The following is a 20,807-nucleotide window of genomic DNA, read 5'->3' as shown; positions in this document are numbered from 1 at the left end:
GGACTGTGGAGTCAGGGATCTGTTTAGTATGAGCTGTAATAGGCAAATCACATGCTAGACTCTCATGACCTTCAACTTCCAGATGACTTAATGACCCCTCACCATGTGTACAAAAAAAATCACTACTTATTAAATCCTCCGTGACACCTGCTTTCCAGTTACTGCCTCAAAGCAACTTTTCCCACAATTAAAACAAAAGAAAAAAAAGCAGTCTAAGTCCACCCAACATAGTTTATTTGAGGCTGTTTACTTGTTTATTTTGCTTGATAGATGGAATGGTAAAATGGAGGTTGGAGACAACCTCAGAAATGTTTTAAGATGAAGATGGTTAAGAATGAATCTTCCAAGGGTAACATTCAAACATGATGCATCAAGAAGACAAAGCTGGTGATTTTTTTAAGTTAGGCATGATAAATCTGGTCTCTAGGGTTCTGCTTGGAATCCTCTAGCCAGATAAACGATCAGTCAAATTCTAGAATTTTTCTCATTTATCTTAACTTTCTCTTTACTCTAACTTGTGTATGCTGTATGTTCTGTTATACGGTTATCCTGCTGTTACTCATGATTATTTCTCAGGATTCAAAGAGCCTTATGGCAATGTATTCAGACTTCTCAGCTGCAGATAATTCCCCATCTTCAAGCTATATATGGAATTTGGTCATTGGTTGCATTTTAACCCTTTTTTTTTTATCTTTCATTGTTATTAGTTCACCCTCTAGAAAACAAATCACAAATTATAGCATTAAAAGGTAAATTTAGCATCTTCTTTATTTCTCCCTGCTTTGGCAAGGTGGAAAGTGTTTGTAGACACATTGTATGACTCAGGATTTAAGTTTCAGATGCTGTTCCTGAGGTTCTGGAGCAATGCTAATGCTATTTTTCATTTTCTTGGAGCCTTGATATCACTGAGAGGGACACTGACAGTAAAACTCCTATGAGATGTAAGGGGAGGAGAACAGTAGTGGCTGAACCCTCACTCATCCCCAGTGTGAATCCCAGGAAAAAAAGGAAGCCTGACAGAAGCAGAGAATGGAGACAGCCATTGGTTCAAGGTTTATCATGGAAATAAGACTTTACTGCAAAAGCCTTACTTTAAATCCTCTTCACTTAATCTCTACATCTTTTTTTCATATAGGCAACATATAAGTAAATAAAGATCCACAAAATAACCTGTTACTTTTCCCCCCAATAGCAAAACACGCAATAATGGATGACTGAATCATTAGATCCTAACAAGCAATTTAAAAGTTCAGAACAGTCACCTTTGCAATCAGGTCCTTAAAAATAGAAATCATAACACAAATGATGATAGTTTAGTGCAAATCATTTTTACAGGCATTTAAGAATCATTGTTACTTCAAAATATCATAATCTCTTGCTTGCATATACACATTAGGAAAAAGAACTTTAAAGGAAACATCAAGCCAGGTTCTCTTCCTTTTAAACTCTGCAGGAGCTCTCACTGGATGAAACCATTGATAATAAGATGGCTCTTAATTTTTTAAAGGATTCTCCTATTCCTATCATTTGATACAGCATTTTTTTGGTTTTGTTCCAACACCAGCCAAATGCCAGGTCACACTGAAGAAAAATTAATAACTTCCTCAAAATAAAACCTGACCTCTATTTCCCAAAAATCTCAAATGCATTGAAATAGTTTCATATGAATTACGTGTGTCTCTCTACAATCTAGGTTTAATTTTCCTCCAATGCGTTCCATTCTCTCCTGTACTTCCTCCACCTGAGCTGTCACTACTAATTGTCTATTTGCTTGTCTGCCAAACCCCCGTGTTTCCAAACACGCCAGACTATAAACTCCCCAAGGGCAAATACCTTAGAGATTTTTTTTACTGCGTATTCCCTGCCTACCACAGAGCATAGCACATAACTGTCACTCAATTATTTTTTAAATTGTTAAATTTGTTACCACATTATACTTTGCTAGTTTATTTCCCTCATAAGATTAACTTCCTGAGGACAATGTAGTTGTAATATATATCTTTATATCTCCATTGTCTGGTCCAGTGCCTGAGGCAGTGCAAAAAAAAAAAAACAAAAAAAGTGAAAATATTTTTCAAGTCAATGGTAAATGCAGTGCAAATGTGAGGGTGCCTATACTTTTCCAGGGACCACTCTTTATTAACAGTTATGCCCCTTTTCTGAGTCATAAGTTAAAGCCAATGATTCTAAAACTTCCAGCCAAAATTATTTAATTCTCCTCAATAAAATGTTTTCATTTTTAACACTCTTCATTACCAAAACATTCTAATGTCTGGCCTTCAAGCTATTTATTCTCAGTGGAGATGTACCAAAATGTCATAAATGGAAAGTTGTTCTTCAGTCTACTCAAGAACAACTGGACTCTTTTTTTTCTTTTTCTTTTTTTTTTTTTTTTCTTTCTTTGCAGTATGCAGGCCTCTCACTGTTGTGGCCTCTCCTGTTGTGGAGCACAGGCTCCGGACGCGCAGGCTCAGCGGCCATGGCTCATGGGCCCAGCTGCTCCGCGGCATGTGGGATATTCCTGGACCGGGGAACGAACCCATGTCCCCTGCATTGGCAGGCAGACTCTCAACCACTGCGCCACCAGGGAAGCCCTGGACCCTTTTATTTTGACCCTTCTTGACCGTTCCCATGTCATGTCACCTGACGTACTTGACATTGTCTCCACGTTACCTGTGTACCATTACAGATGAGGTACACACAGCTTTTGAAAAATTTCATAAATTAGTGTAACCCTCTATATGTATTATACTTTAGAGTTTCAAATTGCTTCCATAGCTCATTCTGCTCCTGAAGACTATTACTATTTTCGGTTCAATTGTGCTCCTCTCAAAAAAGATATATTTTAATTCTGACACCAAGTACCTCAGAATGTGATCTTTACAGAGGTGACCAAGTTAAAATGAATTCATTAGAGTGGGCCCTACACCTATATGACTGGTGTCCTTAGAAAAAAAAAAGGAAATGTGGACACAGAGACAGGCATACCGGGAAAATGCCATGTGAAGATGAAGGCAGAGATAAAAGTGAGGTGTCTATAAATCAAAGAGTGCCAGCAAATCACCAGAAGCTGGGGGAGAACATGGAACAGATTCTCTCTCAGAGCTTCAGAGGAAACCAAACCAGCTGACACCTTGGTCTCAGACATCTAGCCTTCAGAACTGTGAGACATTACATTTCTGTTGTCTAAGCCGCCCAGATTTTGGTACTTTGTTACAGCAGCCCTAGCAAACTAATGCACTGGCTTATAAGAGCGTGATGGTAAGAGGGTGTTTTTGGATGAGACTTACATTTAAGTTGGTGGACGTTGGACAAAACAGATTGCCCTCCATAACACGGGTGGCCCTCATCCAACCAACTGAACGCCTGAATAGAACAAAAATGCAGGCTTGACCAAACAAGAGAGAATTCTCCAGGAGACTGCCTTCAGAATAAAACTGAAACATCAGCTCTCCTGGGTCTCCAGCCTACCAGCCTGTGCTGCAGATTTTGGACTTGCCAGCCTTCATAATCATGTGAGCCAATTCCTTGTAATAAATTTTATATACATATACATATATATATATACATATATATATATATCTCCTATTGGTTTCATTTCTCTGGAGAATGCTGACTAATACACATATTAAACACTCAATGAATATTAGATCTCATAATAATGCTGAGCTGTGTTAAGAGGAGGAGAACTCATTGTCCTGATGAGCATAACAACATCATCAAAGTTAAGTAAATTACACAAGATCATATTGTTGTTAAGTCACAGAGCAAGATTCCAGCCAGGTCTGCCTGATTCCAAAGTACATGTTTCTTCCCCTATATATTGCTACTTAAGAGTTGACAATAAGGATAGAGACAAAGTCAAATGTGAAACCATTATCTAAGAGTATAGGATGGGTGAAATGAGGACTCAAGGGAAGGTCAAGACCAACCAATATGGGGGAAAAACTAGTTCAGTGGTTTTCAAACTATGGACCCCAATACCTAGTGTTCCCCTGAGATACTTCCTAGAGTTCACCAACTTTTGATTTGAAATGTCAATATTTTAAAGTATGTTTTACTATTCTAAAAATAAGAATAAAATCATCACACATTCCCAAAACTGTTATATGAAAATTTTAACACACTGGATCTATCCAAACATTATCCTGGACTTCAAGGCTAACTCATTTAGTGTCCACTGTGCAGGAAAGCTTCCCCTGACATCTCTCTGAACCTATTTAAACATATTGCAATCTGTCATTGGTTATATCCACACTGCGTAAGTGAGCATGTTCACTATAAACCAAGTGAACATGGTCTATAGTGAACATGCACCAAGACATGCATATATAGACTTGCACCAAGCTCAATTAACAGCCCATCATATCTCTGGCATACCTGCTCATACAAGGTTTCATTCCAGCATTACAGAGAGTTGTGCAATACCCAGGGAATGATAACAAGAAGTATATGATATTATCTTGGTTTTACAATACTTTACCATGCTTACTCAACAATAAGGTGACATTGATTACAAGACTCATCATCAGTGTAATAATGGCCTTTCCAAAAAAAACACTCTAAATTAAATATACACAGTTAAAAAAATTTTTTTTCAGTATTATATACTTATTCACACAATTACACACCACTTCCTTCTTCAGTGTCATAATTAAAGTTTTCTTCTAAGCCTTCTTCACATTCAGGTCAAAAATATACTTTTGAATTATTCTTGGTATTCACAGTTATGAATAGGGTTACAAGTGACAAGTTGCATTAACACCACCTTCACCTGTAGGACAGGCAGTATAATTTCAAAGTAAAGAACAGTGCTGAGCTTGGGCAACGTCTACCTTAATTACAGTGCTTGGTATGCCAGACAAACTTCAGACTAAATAATTACTGTTCTTTCAAAACTAGATCACAGAATAATCTTTCTCAAGAAATTTCAAGCAAGAAACTAAATTTAAGTTAAAAGTCAACCTTGTGGGGTACAACCAATGCAAATAATTCAACTGAAGTTACAGCAAGATATACCTTCTATGAACTGCTAAGTTCCCGTATTTCAAGTTATTCCTGGGCCTGATGGCTGACAGGTTTCTTTTGACATCAATTATAAGAGTCATCTCAATTTCAGAAGCATAATGTGAAAAACGTAAGCAGGTAGGACCAAGAAAAGAGCACGTAAATGTTATATAGTCATTTCAGCCCTTACCTTGGGGCAGGAGGTTACCTATATCTTTGTCTTTATGGAGGACTTACTGTCTTTTATTGTCACTTTTATTTGCATATATTGCAGTTCCATGGAAGATTTCCTTTGGATTCTGGATTTACTGATAAAAATATTGTTTTTAAAAAATTGTAAAAACCACTGCACTAGGAAAATCCAAGATTTAAACATACAAAGAGTCAAACATCAAGTTGAAGAACCATCTGCGAGGTGACTCTGCCTCTTCCTTCAGCCCCAAGAAATACAGAAAGAGTAAACATAAAGAAACAAATGACATGAGTGATGAACAACCAGGGACTGGTGATCAGAACAGGACACCAAAGAGGGTGGGTGGTGGTGAGAGGAACACTGAAGTGACTGAACCTGGAACTCAGCGGAGGGGGTTAAGTTGGTAAGGAAGGAAGAATGGATACAAAAACGCAACAGAAAGCCTAGCTGAGTAGGTTTGACAAAGTGGAAGAAGGCAGGAAGCCAGATATAGAAAATGAAAAAGATGAAGGGAGATGATTAGTACCTGGATGGAAAAAATAAGGATAAGAAGTGCAGTCTGGGTCAAGTTTTGTGAAACTGAGCTGTGTCCATGTAACAATGCTTGGCTAACGGCATGCTTTTGGCTGATCATATCTCTCACTCTTCAACTGGGCATTTAGAATGTTAAAGACCTCATTAATCTAAGATAAGACCCTTCCCTTCCCCTCCCCATCCTTCCCTCTTCACCTCTCTCCACTTCAAGTAGTTTGTCATATGGATCCATGCAAAACACTGTAAGAGGGTATGCTCCTGGCACTTCCAAGAAGAACAGAGTCTAATGCCTAATTTAAATAATATTATTTATAATATGTGTATCAAAAATAAATTTCAGAGACAAGAAAATTAAGAAAACCTATATACAAAATTAAGTGAAATTATATAATTTACCAATTCCATTCTAGATTGTTGGAGAGTGTGATACACTGGTTAAGAGTTCTAGAGATCAATGTAAGTTCATGTCTTGACTTCACAGTAATTAGCTGGGTGGCCTTGTATAAGCTCTTTAATCTTTCTAAACTACATATTTCTTACATGTACACTCTATCTAAAATTATTTGAAGAATTCACTGAGATAATATGTATAATCCCTGGTACATAGAAAGTGCTTAGTAAATGTTAGGAGATGCTGGAGGCAAAACTGCAGATTTCAAGAACTATTTAAGAGGAAATTTTGAATTCTGTGGCAAGTTGAACATATCTATATTTCTATTGTTAATTTGCTAAAAAAATGTGAACTTTCAAAATTCTCTTCCTTGGATCCTAAGATTAAAAAAGAAGATTGTTAAGATGCACCTAGAGATTATCATACTAAGTGAAGTAAGTCAGAAAGAGAAGGACAAATACCATATGATATCACTTATACGTGGAATCTAAAATATGGCACAAATGAACTATCTACAAAACAGAAACAGACTCATAGACATAGATAACAGACTTGTGGTTGCCAAGGGAGAGGGATGCACTGGGAGTTTGGGGTTAGTAGATGCAAACTATTACATTTAGAATGGGTAAACAACAAGGTCCTAATGTATAGCACAGGGAACTGTATTCAATATCCTGTGATAAGCCACAATGGAAAAGAATATAAAAAAAGAATGTATGTGTATAACTGAGTCACTTTACTGTACAGCAGATACTGGCACAACACTGTAAATCAACTATACTGCAATAAAAAAATTTTTTTTTAAAAAGAAGAATTTTAGGAAAGAGAAGTTTAGTGGAGCTGGGATAAGATGGAATCACCTCCATATCCCACATTTTATGATTATGTGGTAGAATCCTGGTTTTTGTCCTCAACTCTGCAGTTTTCCAATCTTTCATTAAGGTTGAAAAGCAGTAGTTGGGCCATTTAAACCCACTTTCTTAAGATTAACTTAATGGCTCTTAGACTTTAGTATGCAAAAAGAATCACCTGAAATGTAACAAATAAACAAACAAACAGAAAACAAAAAATCAAGATTATAGTTGCCCTCTCCCAGAGATTCTGGATTTAGTTGGTATGGAGTGGGACCTAGGAATCTGCATATTTAATGTAAGATATATTATAGATAGATAGATCTATCTTAATATATTTTTTGAGCAGGTGATTGGCAACTTGAGAAGCACTTATCTAAAGCTATAGAAAATACCGATATTTATGAAGGGCTTCTAATTTTAAGCACATAAGTATTTCCCTAAAGAATTTCTTGGGACTTCCCTGGTGGCACAGTGGTTAAGAATCCGCCTCCCAGTGCAGGGGACACGGGTTCGAGCCCTGGTCTGGGAAGATCCCACATGCCGCAGAGCAACTAAGCCGGTGAGCCACAACTACAGAGCTTGCGCTCTAGAGCCCGTGAGCCACAACTACTGAGCCTGTACGCCACAACTACTGAAGTCCACACGCCTGTGCTCCGCAGCAAAGATGCCACCACAGTGAGAAGCCTGCACACCGCAACGAAGAGTAGCCACCGCTTGCTGCAACTACAGAAAGCCCACGCGCAGCAACAAAGACCCAATGCAGTCAAAAGAAAAAAAAAGAATTTTTTAATCCTGTTTCTAGCTAGATTTCTTTTCCAACAGAATAACTAAACTTTGATCAAATTTTCATTGATAGGAGATTTGGCAACTCATTGTTTTTTAATAATAACATACGTGTCTACTAACCCCAGAATCTGACTCTACTTTGCAGTAATAGTGGCTGAAGTGACAGACCGTGACTCAGGAAAGACAAGAGTTGTGTTGCTACCCTTGGCAGAAACAGAAACAATTGAACCAGCAAAACCTTGTATGAGAGTTCAAAAAGGCTGCCAAGTTACAAGTTAACACCTCAGTGGATCCAAAGACTATGTTCAAGGACTAAATCCAATATACATTTCTAAACATAATGTTCTTATCTTTACATTTCATAGGAAGTATTTAAAAAAATTTTAAATACATCAAACAATATTTGCTGTCAAGGAATTATACTGTTGTTGACTTTAGAAAAGTTTATTATGTGAGATGACCTTTATTCAGTCATTTGGTAAATCAATAAAAAATTTAGGCCCCCTTCATTAAATGGAGTAAGGGAAAATCTATAGATATATACGATGGCCTTTGCTCCAAAGAGAAATAAAATTGTCTCATTAAAAATATCAAGGGCTTCCCTGGTGGCTCAGTGGTTGAGAGTCCGCCTGCCGATGCAGGGGACACGGGTTCGTGCCCCGGTCCGGGAAGATCCCACATGCCGCGGAGCGGCTGGGCCCGTGAGCCATGGCCGCTGAGCCTGTGCGTCCGGAGCCTGTGCTCCGCAAGGGGAGAGGCCACAACAGTGAGAGGCCCGCGTAACAAAAAAAAAAAAAAAAAAAAATCAATGTGAAAATTCCAGTAAAAGAATAATTAGAATGTATAATAGATTTTGATATGTGGCCTAAGCCTTCAAACTGCTATATCCTGGAATATATCAGAGATTCAACATTTATACTGAATAAAGGCATGCATTCATGAATAAATGAATGAATAAAAATCACATTAGTATTTCAAAAATTACTTTTACATTAATGAGTTCATTTTACAGTGGTTGTCTTTCTAGCTAATAAAATTGCATAAAAACTTAGCTCTGATGTTATTGGGATGGCTGAATTGGAGCTTTAATTTCATCAGTCTTATAAACTCTTAATACAGTGAATAAAATTTTGGATCTCAGTGTCATTATATATTTTATGCTCTGATTTATGAAACTGATTTATGAAAATACCTATTGTTTAACTGCATGAATGATGTTGAGCCAAGTTTGCTCCATAATCAAATTAATCCATAGGGGATTTATTTGTGCACTTTTGTTCACAGTCCATATATACAAGATATACATTCACTTTTATGGATAGGAGAGATTAACTCTAATAGATCTCAGATGAAAAGAGGTGGAAAAGAGGCTAATGTGTTTCAGAAGCCAACCCTATCTTTGATTGAAAGGGAGAAGTTCTTTTGTAATAAATATTTCATCAGCTTATTTATTATTTTGAAAAATGTATTCAGAGGTCCAAGACTAAAATGAGTTTAAGGTCTTTTTTTTTTTTAATACTAGATTGTGGTATATACATTTAGGAAGAAATTCTGGAAATAATCATTTAAATAATCTGTTTTAAAATTAAACTGTCAGGCACCCAGAATACTCACATGATATTTGAAGAGAAAAAATATTTCAGGTGGAAAGCTCATCTTTAGCAAAGCATTGATCTTCTGAAGAAAAATAATAGTGTACTAACTTAACCTAGAATTTTCCTAGAAAGTCCTATAACCCACACAAGAAAGCAAACAAAAGAAACAAATTTTCCTATTTTGTTATACTTTAGAATTCATGGATTTGGTAAAGTAACTAATATTTTTATTCAAAATTGATATTTTATCTTCAGAAAAGTCAAATGGAAAGTTTTTTAAATTTCATATTTATAAGTAAATTTTTACATTTCCATCAAAAATTAAATTTTAGAAGCATAAACATAAACTGAATTAGTCAAGTTTTATTCATTCAACAAGTATATTTTAAAGGCCTACTATTCACCAGGGAGTCAGACAGGTGCTGGAACAAAAAGATGGGTAAGATAGAGCCTATACCTTAAAGGACGCATCAAAAAAAAATGTATATGCAAAAAAGAAGTAAAGAAGAGATGGTCAGTAGGTTCCTATAAGACAAAACTATTCTGAGAAGTTAATATCTAATCTAATGTTAAACTACTGTTCCCTCTTCTGAAAAGTCCACTTTGCATGTGTTTCCCTTACTTTTAAAATTACTCAATTATTGAATACACTGTTAATTACAAATGAGCCCTGAAATTTTTTCTAGATCTTTATTTAAAACTAAGTAATTTTAAAGCTGCAAATTCTGAAGCTTATTGCAATAGAATTTTTTAAAAATATATTATATGAAATTCAATTTTCAGTGCCCATAAATAAAGTTTTATTGGAACGCAGCCATGCCCATTTGTTTGCATCCTGTCTATGGCTGCTTCCCTACAATGGCAGAGACTACATGGCCCGCAACACTGAAAATATTTACTACCTGGCCCTTTACAGAAAAAGTTTGCTGACCCCTGATCTAAAGGATAGCAATGGATTTTGGCTGAAAAAAGTACAGCTTTGTTGTTGTTGTTCTATTTTCCAGAGTTCGTAGAGATATTTAAAATAACTAAAATGTGCAAAGAGAGCTTCCTATAAAGTTTCTCCAGTATGCTGCCTCTATGAGGATTGCTAATCCTGGCCAGCAGTGGCTTCATTTTCTAGTTGCTCCCATAGCCAATACTGGGCTCCAAGGTCTGGCTTGGAATCTCCTCGAAACACAGCTGTCAGCACCTCTAGGATTCTGCCTATTAAGCTTAATTTTCACATAATGGTCTGACTGGTAACAGATGAAACACCTGGGTCCCATTTTGAAGTTAAGAACTTCAGTTAAGAATTTCACTAGGTGTTGGGGGTGGGTGTGAAGTTGGGTAGAAGGTAGCTGCACCTATGTAGGCCATGCTAAGAAAGCTCTGTGTGCTTTAACAGGTTCAAAGTTTTAACATAAAACAATGATACGTAATCTTTTCAAGAATATGAGAATCTTCTTTTTTCAGATTTACGAAATTTAATAGTGGTATTAGGTATTAACTTAGAGTTTAAAATATATATTGAAACCACAGTGTTACCCATGGGCTTACGCATTCTACATTATATATTTCTGTAACTTTGAAATACCTTTTTGCTAATGACCATGCATTACCTTTTTCAGTTATATTTTTTTCAGATTGTATTCCAGAAGATCTTTTCTTCAATCACTGCAGACAATACTTGAAGCCCCAGTGAATTTTCATATGTCCTTCTTAAACGTCTATGATCATAGAAATCAGCTGTGTAAAAGCTGCTGTTTAAATGTGTGAAGTTATGGTGGGGTGGGGACCCTTCATATATCGGTTGGTGGGTTTGCAGGGGAGGGTATTGAGAGGGTGCTGAGTAGAATTTCTAGGTAGAATTTAACGAGTGCTATCCCTAGTATACCGCTGCTTTTTTTCTGACACACTCTCAGGTGACTCCATATCACAAAAAAGCTAAAAAAGTCAGCACTTTAAATTATTACCTAGATACCACCCCGGACTTTACTGAACAGTGTGAGGGATGTATTTACAATTCTGACTGTCACCTCCGACATCTAAATATCTCTCACCTAAAGCTCTAAATCACTTCAATGTGTTTTCAGATAATCATATTACCTGGCCTTGAGCCGTATGCATCATTTCCTTTTTCATCTCAAAAAGAAGTTGAGAGTCTTCATAAGCCTCCACCTCCCCTCCCAAGATGCCTCCTCCAACTGAAACCTCTGCCCTCAGCAAGTGTCACCATCACCCACTGCTACCCATGTCAGCAAATCTAGACAGCATTCTTGATTCTTCTCTCTTCTTCACTTTCCACATCTAATCAATGACCACACCTGTTGATTTTACCTCCTAATGTCTTTCAAATCCATCTTTCTCTCTATCCCAACTGCTACTCTTTCAGTCCATCAGTTTTTCGCAAAACTGCAACAGCTTTGAACTGGACACATTCCTCCGCTGCTACAAAGCCACGACTTTTCACTTTCAGTATGATAAAGCCCAGACAAAGTTCACCAAGCCCCTTATGATCTGGTCCTCGCTAGAGTTCCAGGCCCAGCTCCCACAAATCTTTGTCACACATCTTATGCTCCAGTTACCGGGAACTTCTTTGACTCTTTTGAAGGTGCCATGCTCGCTTTTGCTGCCAGTCCTACACACAGGCTGCCACTTCTGTATTTAAATTTTTCCTATCCCAGCCCTACCCTTTTTGTCTGGATAGGTGCCAACTCAAGAGCCACTCCTGCAGCAAGCCTTCCTTAACCAGTCTAAGACTGGATTAGATGCCCAGGGAGAGTTACTTTAAGCCCTTGAAAATCTGGGCTTCAGAGAACTCATTCCATGAAGGCAGCACCAATTTCTTCCTTGTCCACCTCACCCTTCAAAATGCCTCTCATAGAATACAGAAGGTGGTGAATTAATGAATTAAGGTATCCTCCAAGCTGCCCTGAATCATAACCTACAAAGTCAGTATTGCTCTGACTCAGTTCTCTGAAGCAACCTATGGGAGAATTCTCTGATTATATCAGAGTAAAGCCCAGTTGTCCAGTTTCAGAGCTAAGAATCCTAACCATAAGGACTTAGCAGAAATCTTCAAATCACTTCTTGACCTCATGAGCAAGGAATTAGTAAGCAGGTCTTCCCGCAAGGCAAAGGCCTGGCTATAAAGGAAGATAAGAAATATTTCATGGAATAATTACTGTAAGTATTAGAAAATCTGTCCAGGGTCCTGCTCGCTTTGACCTCTCTTTATCAGAATAATGCTGTATTACAGGACTGTTGAATGTCAGCAAACTACAATATCCATAAATCTCCATGGATCACCATGGAATTATCATCATCACAAAGAAATATTTAGTAAACTGTTGCATGCAGGAGTCTTGAAATGGTCTGAATACTAAACAAGTCATAGAAGGCCCTGACATCCAGGGCTTTACAATTTGAAAGAGTCATTGATGTCAAAAGATAGTAAAAAGCTAACAGAGCTGCACAAAGAATAGCAAACTTGACAAGTCTTGCAACTTGGATACAGCTGTGAAAACAGATCATTCAGAGCTCTGTAAGAATATATTCGTTCTCTACATCAAGGAATCTAATTGAATTTTTACAGGTTTCTTGCAAAAAGGAGCCTAAACTCTTAGGTTCAATAGCAAAGCCACTTTGTAATGCTAATTTTACTTTCAAACAACCACAGGTAAAATCTTAGGAGCTGAAGAGAAGCACCTGAAATAGTAATGTTAACATATTTATAAAGTAAGCCTTCAGTCAGGGTTCCCAAACAACCAGACCTCTATCATAATCTGTTTTCTCCTCTTGACATCATTGCATCACAGGGATTTTGCTCCAGGGAAGAGCCCTACACAGATGCGTCAGGAATCACTGGAATCAAAATTGCCAAAATTGCTGCTGAGTCAGAGGAGTTTTTAAAGTTTTGATAAACAACATAAACAACATTTGCACGCTAAACGGTTAACACCCTTCCCTGATGGTTTTGCAATCCTATAGTTATATTGTACCTCTGTCACTGAAATTATACGTTCCTGTGAAGCGACACTGACAATAATAATACATTTTATACTGGGGACCATTTAAGGGCCTTTTAAACAAGTTTTAACATTTATGCATTGAATATTATCACACTAACTCCTACTTCTTCCCATGAAACATAAATGGAAAACTGAAAAACCATGATTTCCCTAGTGTATCAGTTGGCTCTAGTGGACATTTTGACTGTCACATCAAACATAAAATATTAATGAACTAGTTAAGACAACTGATTCCACTTCCCTCTTTAGCAAGGGATGGAATATTACAGTTACACTGTATGGTATGTGTTATAAGTATATAAGAAGAGCCTAACCTTGTTTACTTTTTGGTCTTACTTGAGACTTACCTGTGGAATTTATTGGGGGCCCCTATATCCAGTCTTGTAAGAAACCTGTGGCATTGTACACATGGATTCTGTGGGGCTCTGACAATTCCTCAAGTATAGATCTAGACTTCTGGTATGAAAACCATGACCAAAATTCAAGCTGTGTCATCTGACACATGGTTTGGTACACAATCTAACATCTAAAGAGAATATGGGAAATTCAGGGCATGAGAGAAGACAGAGAACAAACTGAATAACCACCTTTAAAAGTTAGAAAATGTAAACTTGACAAATTGCTCAAAAATGAAAAACATAATCTCTCTTGGTAAACATTTGTAAATCAATTGCACTGGTATATAAATTATAAATTCTATGCAAATATATCACCTCTAGTTTAAAAACATCTTTGTATTTCATAAAAGCTTTAAGTTAATGTAACTTGGTCTCCATGATACACACTGTTTGAATTTTTGTGGTGAAATTCTCTTTTAGGTTATGTTTATAATATTGACATTATTATTATTTTATGCATTATGACACCTCAGATATCTTTCAAATTTCATACTTGATGTGAAACTCATGCAAAATTAAGAAAGTACTTAGGGCTTCCCTGGTGGCACAGTGGTTGAGAGTCTGCCTGCCGATACAGAGGACACGGGTTCGTGCCCCGGTCCGGGAAGATTCCACATGCCGCGGAGCGGCTGGGCCCGTGAGCCATGGCCGCTGAGCCTGCGCGTCCGGAGCCTGTGCTCCACAACAGGAGAGGCCACAACAGTGAGAGGCCCGCATACCGCCAAAAAAAAAAAAAAAAGTAAAGTACTTAAATTTTTCCTAAACATTATTAGTTTTCCCAGTAACAATATCTAGACAATAAAAGAGATATTTAATATAATCTATAAACCAGACCAAACAGCTTTACTCTCTTATGACTGTGAAACTGAATGGATCATGCTCAGAAAGTTAAATTCTAAGGCATTTAGCAACATATGATACAAGCATATGACTTTTTTCCTGTATATCTGGTAATGCCATGTTGGACGAGATTTTTCTTAAATTAAATTTTCATCTAGGCCCATTCATTGCACATACAGATGGATAGTCATAAAATTATATTCAACAAAGATGAATTGAATATTTTATATAAACAAGGTATGTGGTATTGTAAAGAATGTAAAAATATGGTAATTAATAATAATAACAGTGGCAGCTAACATTTACTAGGCTAATGACTTTACATGCATTTTCTCAACAGATTAACCCCTAAGACATCGGTCCTACTAGTGTCCAAGTTTTAAAGGTCAAGTCACACAAACAGAGATGTTAAGGGACTTGCCTCAGGTCACAGAGCTACTAAGTAGCAGATCCAAGATCTGAATCAAAGCAATCTGAATCCAAAGCCTAAAACCCTGGACCACTAAGCAGGACTACTGTCTAATCCGAAGACAGAAAATACGTTTCTTACCCTTTCAGAATTACAACCCAGAAGGAAGTTTATAATCACTGGTACTTTAGGTGAATGTCAGGTCCTATAAATAGTAGGAACTTAACTTTTAAAAATATACCTATTCTTAGAGCAACTTATTATAAAGTAGTTTGAAGAGCAAGACTGAGTATGCTCTTCACAAATTTAGTAGCCATTATAATATTTATTTTTTAACAGATCCACCTGAGAGCATTTTTAAAACTATACCAAAATGTGTAAGGTGATCTGTTTTAAGAAAAGAAAAAAATACTTTGATAGACCAACAGTGATATAATTTAAATCAACAATGAGCTAATTTAAAGTTCCTTAGTATTATACTTAGACGTAGCCATGGGATATGTATTCTTCTGAAAACTGCATTTTTTTAAAACTGCATTTTTAGACAGAATAGCATTTAGGTTCCTCCAAGTGCTCTAGTAGAAAGGCTACAATTTATGCCAATTAGCATTCTGATTTTGTAAATAGCAGGAAAACAGAACAACAGACAATCCCATTCGTATAGATGGAGTAACAAAAGGTGCTGAAAACACCCACCCAAGAGGCAATTCCAAACAGTAAAGTCCCTCTCTCCCATCCACAGGGAGGAGCTCTCCTTCTATGGCCTATGCCCTCTCCTTGGCACCTGAGTTCCAGTTTGCTGCACATTCAGAGAATAAAACATTAGAAAGATGTGAAAACCAAGCTCCTTCCTCCCATACACATATAAGCATACTTATAATGTATTTGGCTTTTCTGATACCTAAGTATGCTGATTCATTAGATAATTATGAATTAAGTAATATCCCATGAGAGAGCTGAACCTATTCATTCATTCATACAAGTATAACAGAAATAAAGTAGATACAGTATCCAAAGAACACTTCAAATATGAAATGCTACATCTAACTACACTTTGCCTAAGACTCTGAACTTAGACTCTATTTTTTAAAATCTCATTAGATGAAGTTCACAAGCTTTTATGGCTCATCACATGTAAAGTAGGATAAGAGTACAATTTATTAAATGTCAGTTGGTTTAACTTCAGTATCTATTCCCATGGTTTCACATTTCCATGGTAATTCTGACCCCTCTTTTAAAATGTATAGCTTGTAGAATTGGCTTTTTTTAAAACGGATATTTCGAAGGATTTGCTTTCATTCTTAAAAGAAAGAATAATGGAATTGTGGCAAATACTTGTTAGATATACTCAGTATCATAACAATAAAAACTTTAAGCACATATTACCCACTCTATATTTCTCCCCTATAAACGTTCAAAATTCAGTCAACAAGTTTTTTCTGAGCACCTACTACATGCAGGCATGGCACTTGTAGTACATTAGCCAAGAAGACTTCTAAGTTTCCAAGGCATGAAGGGGGGAAAAATAGGGGCCAAACGTAAGTATTTGTTATTAACAAGTTTATAATTCACAAGTTTCTTAGGAAAATCTAAGGAGACAATTGCACAGTAGCACATTTGGGTCTTAAGAGTGATTTTCAGCTGCAAGTAGTTAAAACTTCAGGATTAAGCTAAGGCTCTTTATTCACACAATCGGCTTCAGTTCATTCTTTTATCTCTTCCTAATGTTTTCTATCTTATTCCACAAAATCCTCGTTCTCCTCCATAGCAATGAATGACAGTGCATCTTTTTTAAAAACTACTCCACTTTCCCCAAAACCCAGCCCATACACGCGTCCTCCTCTTTCCTGGGCACGTGTGCTTCCAAAGCTCAGCTGGACACCCTCTCACCTGAAAAAAAGTTGGGAGACGACGCTGGCCTTTTCCAGAGGCGACCTCTGCATGGTCTCTGGGAGCACTGGGGTCCCTGCCGGGGCAGGCCGGGCACGAGCTTCTAATGCCAAATGCCCTACTCTTCTCGGAGACTGCCGCTCGCCCCTTTTTCTCTGACCTGCTGTGATGTCATTTGCTTCCAACTCCCCCCACCCACCCCTACCACACACACACCTCCCCTCTTCTTTCGCTCCTTCCCCCGCCTCCACTGCCCAGGTTAAAAGCTGGACGCTGCCTGGTCCGGCCCCAAATTTGCTCTAGCGGCTTTCTCCACCCCGTCCGCGCCCAGCGCCCAGCGCCCGCACTGCGCCCGCTCCTTCGTTCTCGCCTCCTTCCCTCCCTCGCTGCTCCGTGCCACCCTTTCCCGGTTCTGACTCCCAGCCTTCCCTCCCTCGCGCGCGCTCCTTCCAGGTCCGCGTCCCTACCTACCGTCCGGACCCAGCCCAGCCCGCAGGCGGGGGACCGTCGCGGCCGCTCTCCAGGTCCGGTCTCCGACGCTCGAAGACAGAAGGAGCCACCAGCGGGAGCAGAGCCAGTCCGCCGGGAGCCTCCCGGACCCTCCTGCGCGCCAGGCTCCGCGAGACCCAGGGCACGCCGCGGCCAACTTCCCCGAGCCTTCTTCCTCCTCCCTTTTTCCGACATCCTAGCCGGGTTCGTGTTACGTTTGCACGGTGCCTTTTGAAAGGGGAACGAAAAGACGTCTCTCCTGTATCAAACTGCAGCCTCGGAGAGCTGCAAAGTTCCGCGGCAGCGTCTGATGTGTTCGCCTTAGCGCTTCCCTCGAGTGTCAGAGGGAAAAACCAAGCTTGTTCGTTTCAGGCTTAGGTGAGCTGCACGTGTGGCCCCTTAGGAGAAGTACTGCAGGTGGAGGGAATCTCTATAATTGCCGCTTTGTCCATTACCCGCCCAGGATTTGTTCATTGTCTGTCCTAAGTTTTTCAGTCCGGCTTGCATTTTTCAAGAAGGCTTTTGTGTGTGTTAGCGACTACGATGATGACAAGCGGACAGTGTGTAGACACACCCGCCATCCTATAGTTCCTAGTCTAGGTCAGCAACACATCTTGACCAATAACACTGAAAGGAATCCAAACAATCTTTGAAGGGAAGGTAGCATGTTAACGCGGACCTGCCTCAGAGAAACGCCATCTTCAATTCTTGAAGGGCATCTAAGCTTTCCCAGGTGTGGGCGCCCTAGCTTCCCCGAGTTTTTGCTGCGTGGATTGTGTGCCTGTTTGATGGTTTTTAAAGAGCCAAATCTTTCGTTCCTGAATCCTGTTGTGTAAAAGCAAGGGCGCATTGAGTTTAAATTGAAAAATTCAAATGGAAGTAAAAAGTTTGGTCTGATTACATTAATGCCTCTACACCTAAAGCAAGGGCGTTTACTTGTGAATTGCTTATTGTTGACTTGTGGTCACCGAGATAAAGTACAAATGAAACTGCACTTCATAATAATAGAAAGACAGGAACACGTATTTAAATTAATAAATGTGTTCAAATCGGGTCTTTATAGCTCCCCTTTGCATTTCCATGTCACCTTTTTTTTAAACCTTAAAGTGGGTTTTATAAACATTTAAATTTTATTATCCTAAATTTAACAGCAGAGAAAATAACACCAAAGAGATAGGCAAATTGCATAAAGTTAGATACCAGGAGAAAACTTAATTTCTAACTCATGATCTCTTGCTTCAAATCCTGTTTTTGTCTCTCCCGTATGGCAGGCAAATCTAGGCTCTGCCTTCATTATTGACTTTTCCCAGGTATGTGATTGAACTCACTTCATCCACTTTCCCACCCTCCACTCTATTGTTTGCTTTATAACTGCTAATGTAACCCATCAAATGTAATACACACATTTTGAAAGGAAGCGGTAATCAGTTCCTCTTTGTTCTCAAAGAGCAGGTGACAATAAAGAGATTAAGAATTGAGTTCCAAAGATCACAGAAGCTGACCAAGTGATATGCCTCAGAGACCCCAAATATTTGTCAATCAATCTCTTTCCTCTGGAAAGAATAGATAAAATAGTGACTATTTCTTGATTTCTTACTATTTGCCAGGCATCATCTCATGGGAATCTAACAACAACCATGTAAATAGGTGTTATTCTCCCCAGTTTTCAGTAGAGGAAACAGAAAAGAGAAGTAAATGCCTGTAATGCTAGAGCTAACATTTAAACTCATGTCTGATTTCAAACCATCACTCCTATCAGTGCGTAATATTGCTTCTAATCAAATCATCCCTCATGCATTTATGTACTATCACTTACACTGGTATAACCAGTCTTTCTTCTCAAATTAGTTTCATACAATCGTAACTGCTAGACCTGTTCAAGAATGAAGCAAAAAAAAAAAGAATGAGGCAAGAAAGCAGAAATCTGCAAACCAAGTAGCTACTGGAGTACACACTTTTAAAAGATGACATCTAACTATAATATTCCATTTTAAGTGTGTGTACACACACATATACCTAGGAAGACCCTAGATTTTTATCATGAAAGGTTACATCCCAAATTGGTTCTTGGCATAAGTAAGACTTCACCATTATTCAGAACATTAACACGGTTAGCTGACATGAACAAATGAACTAATTGAGACGTGACATTCAAGGCTTGCATCTAGGTACAAACGTAATGTGGGAATGTAGATTTATGCACTAGGAAAATGTTCAAATATGGCTGAAGGTCATGACTGAAATCCTAAATGTGTCTTTGAGATGCCAGGAATAGGAAAGAGATTAAAGGGCCAGGATGAAAATGAAAGGTGGTAGTAAGAAACAATGAAACTCTTCTCTCCAAGCTGCTCAAATATCAGCTCACAAAATTTTATAATAATAGCTTATATACGTTAAGCACTTACCATGTATGTAAGGTGCCATGCTAAATACACAGAATGCTTTGCCTTTTTTTAATCCTTATGACACCTTCATGAGATATTACCTTCTTCATTGTCTATATATTATAGGTGAAGAAACTGAGGTATAAAAATTTAGTAATTTTCTCAAGCAAGTTTCACAGTAAAAAGTAACAGAGAAAACTGAGATTTGAACTAAACAGTCTATTGCCTGAGCACAAGCATTTAACCACTACTCATACTTCCCCCACAGAATTTCCTAACATTTTAAGCAGAACTGACCTTCAATACAGAAAATTAGGTGGCCATTTGTATGGGCTTTTTAAATTGTAGAATACATATAAAATTTGCTAACTTACACCTTTTTTGAGTGTACAGTCCAGTAACACATTCACATTGTTGTGCAATCACCACCATCACAGTAACCCTTTTATCTTGTAAAGCTGAAACTCTATACACATTACACAATAACTCCCCATTCTCCCTTCCCCCCAGCCCCTGGCAACCACCATTGTATCAATTCTTTCTTGTTTTTTATGATTTTGACTCTACCTCACATACAGGGAATCACACAGTATTTGCCTTTTTGTGACTGGCTTATTTCACTTAGCATAATGTCCTCAAGGTTTATCCATGTTGTAGCATAGTGCAGGATTTCTTTCCTTCTTAAGGCTGAATAATATTGCATTGTACGTATATATCACATTTGGCTTATCCACTCATTTTTTGGTGGGCACTTGGGTTTCAGCTATTGTGAATAATGCTGCTGTGAACATGGGTGTAATGGTGTGGCATCACTTTAAAGGTATATTAGGGCCTCCCTGGTGGCGCAGTGGTTGAGAGTCCGCCTGCCGATGCAGGGGATAAGGGTTCCTGCCCTGGTCCGGGAGGATCCCATATGCCGTGGAGCGGCTGGGCCCGTGAGCCATGGCCGCTGAGCCTGCGCATCCGGAGCCTTGCTCCGCAACGGGAGAGGCCACAACAGTGAGAGGCCCGCATACCGCAAAAA

At 38.4% G+C, this 20,807-nt stretch overlaps 1 protein-coding gene across 1 annotated transcript in view; it reads right to left on the bottom strand.

Annotated features, from left to right (window-relative positions):
• Positions 1 to 16,963, bottom strand: part of CFTR (CF transmembrane conductance regulator) — a gene marked incomplete at its 5' end in the record, with an annotated part of 186,642 nt that extends 169,679 nt beyond the window's left edge. The window contains one exon of the mRNA XM_079711019.1: positions 16,911 to 16,963. Within this exon, the coding sequence (XP_079567145.1) occupies positions 16,911 to 16,963 (53 nt within the window). The remainder of the gene's footprint in view (positions 1 to 16,910) is intronic.
• Between the last annotated feature and the right edge of the window lie 3,844 nt (positions 16,964 to 20,807).

This window comes from Hyperoodon ampullatus (assembly GCF_949752795.1).
Source record: "Hyperoodon ampullatus genome assembly, chromosome: 9".
Taxonomy (NCBI): Eukaryota; Metazoa; Chordata; class Mammalia; order Artiodactyla; family Ziphiidae; genus Hyperoodon; species Hyperoodon ampullatus.
The sequence above is the reverse complement of the archived record's forward strand: the minus strand, read 5'-3'. Positions and strand labels throughout refer to the sequence as shown.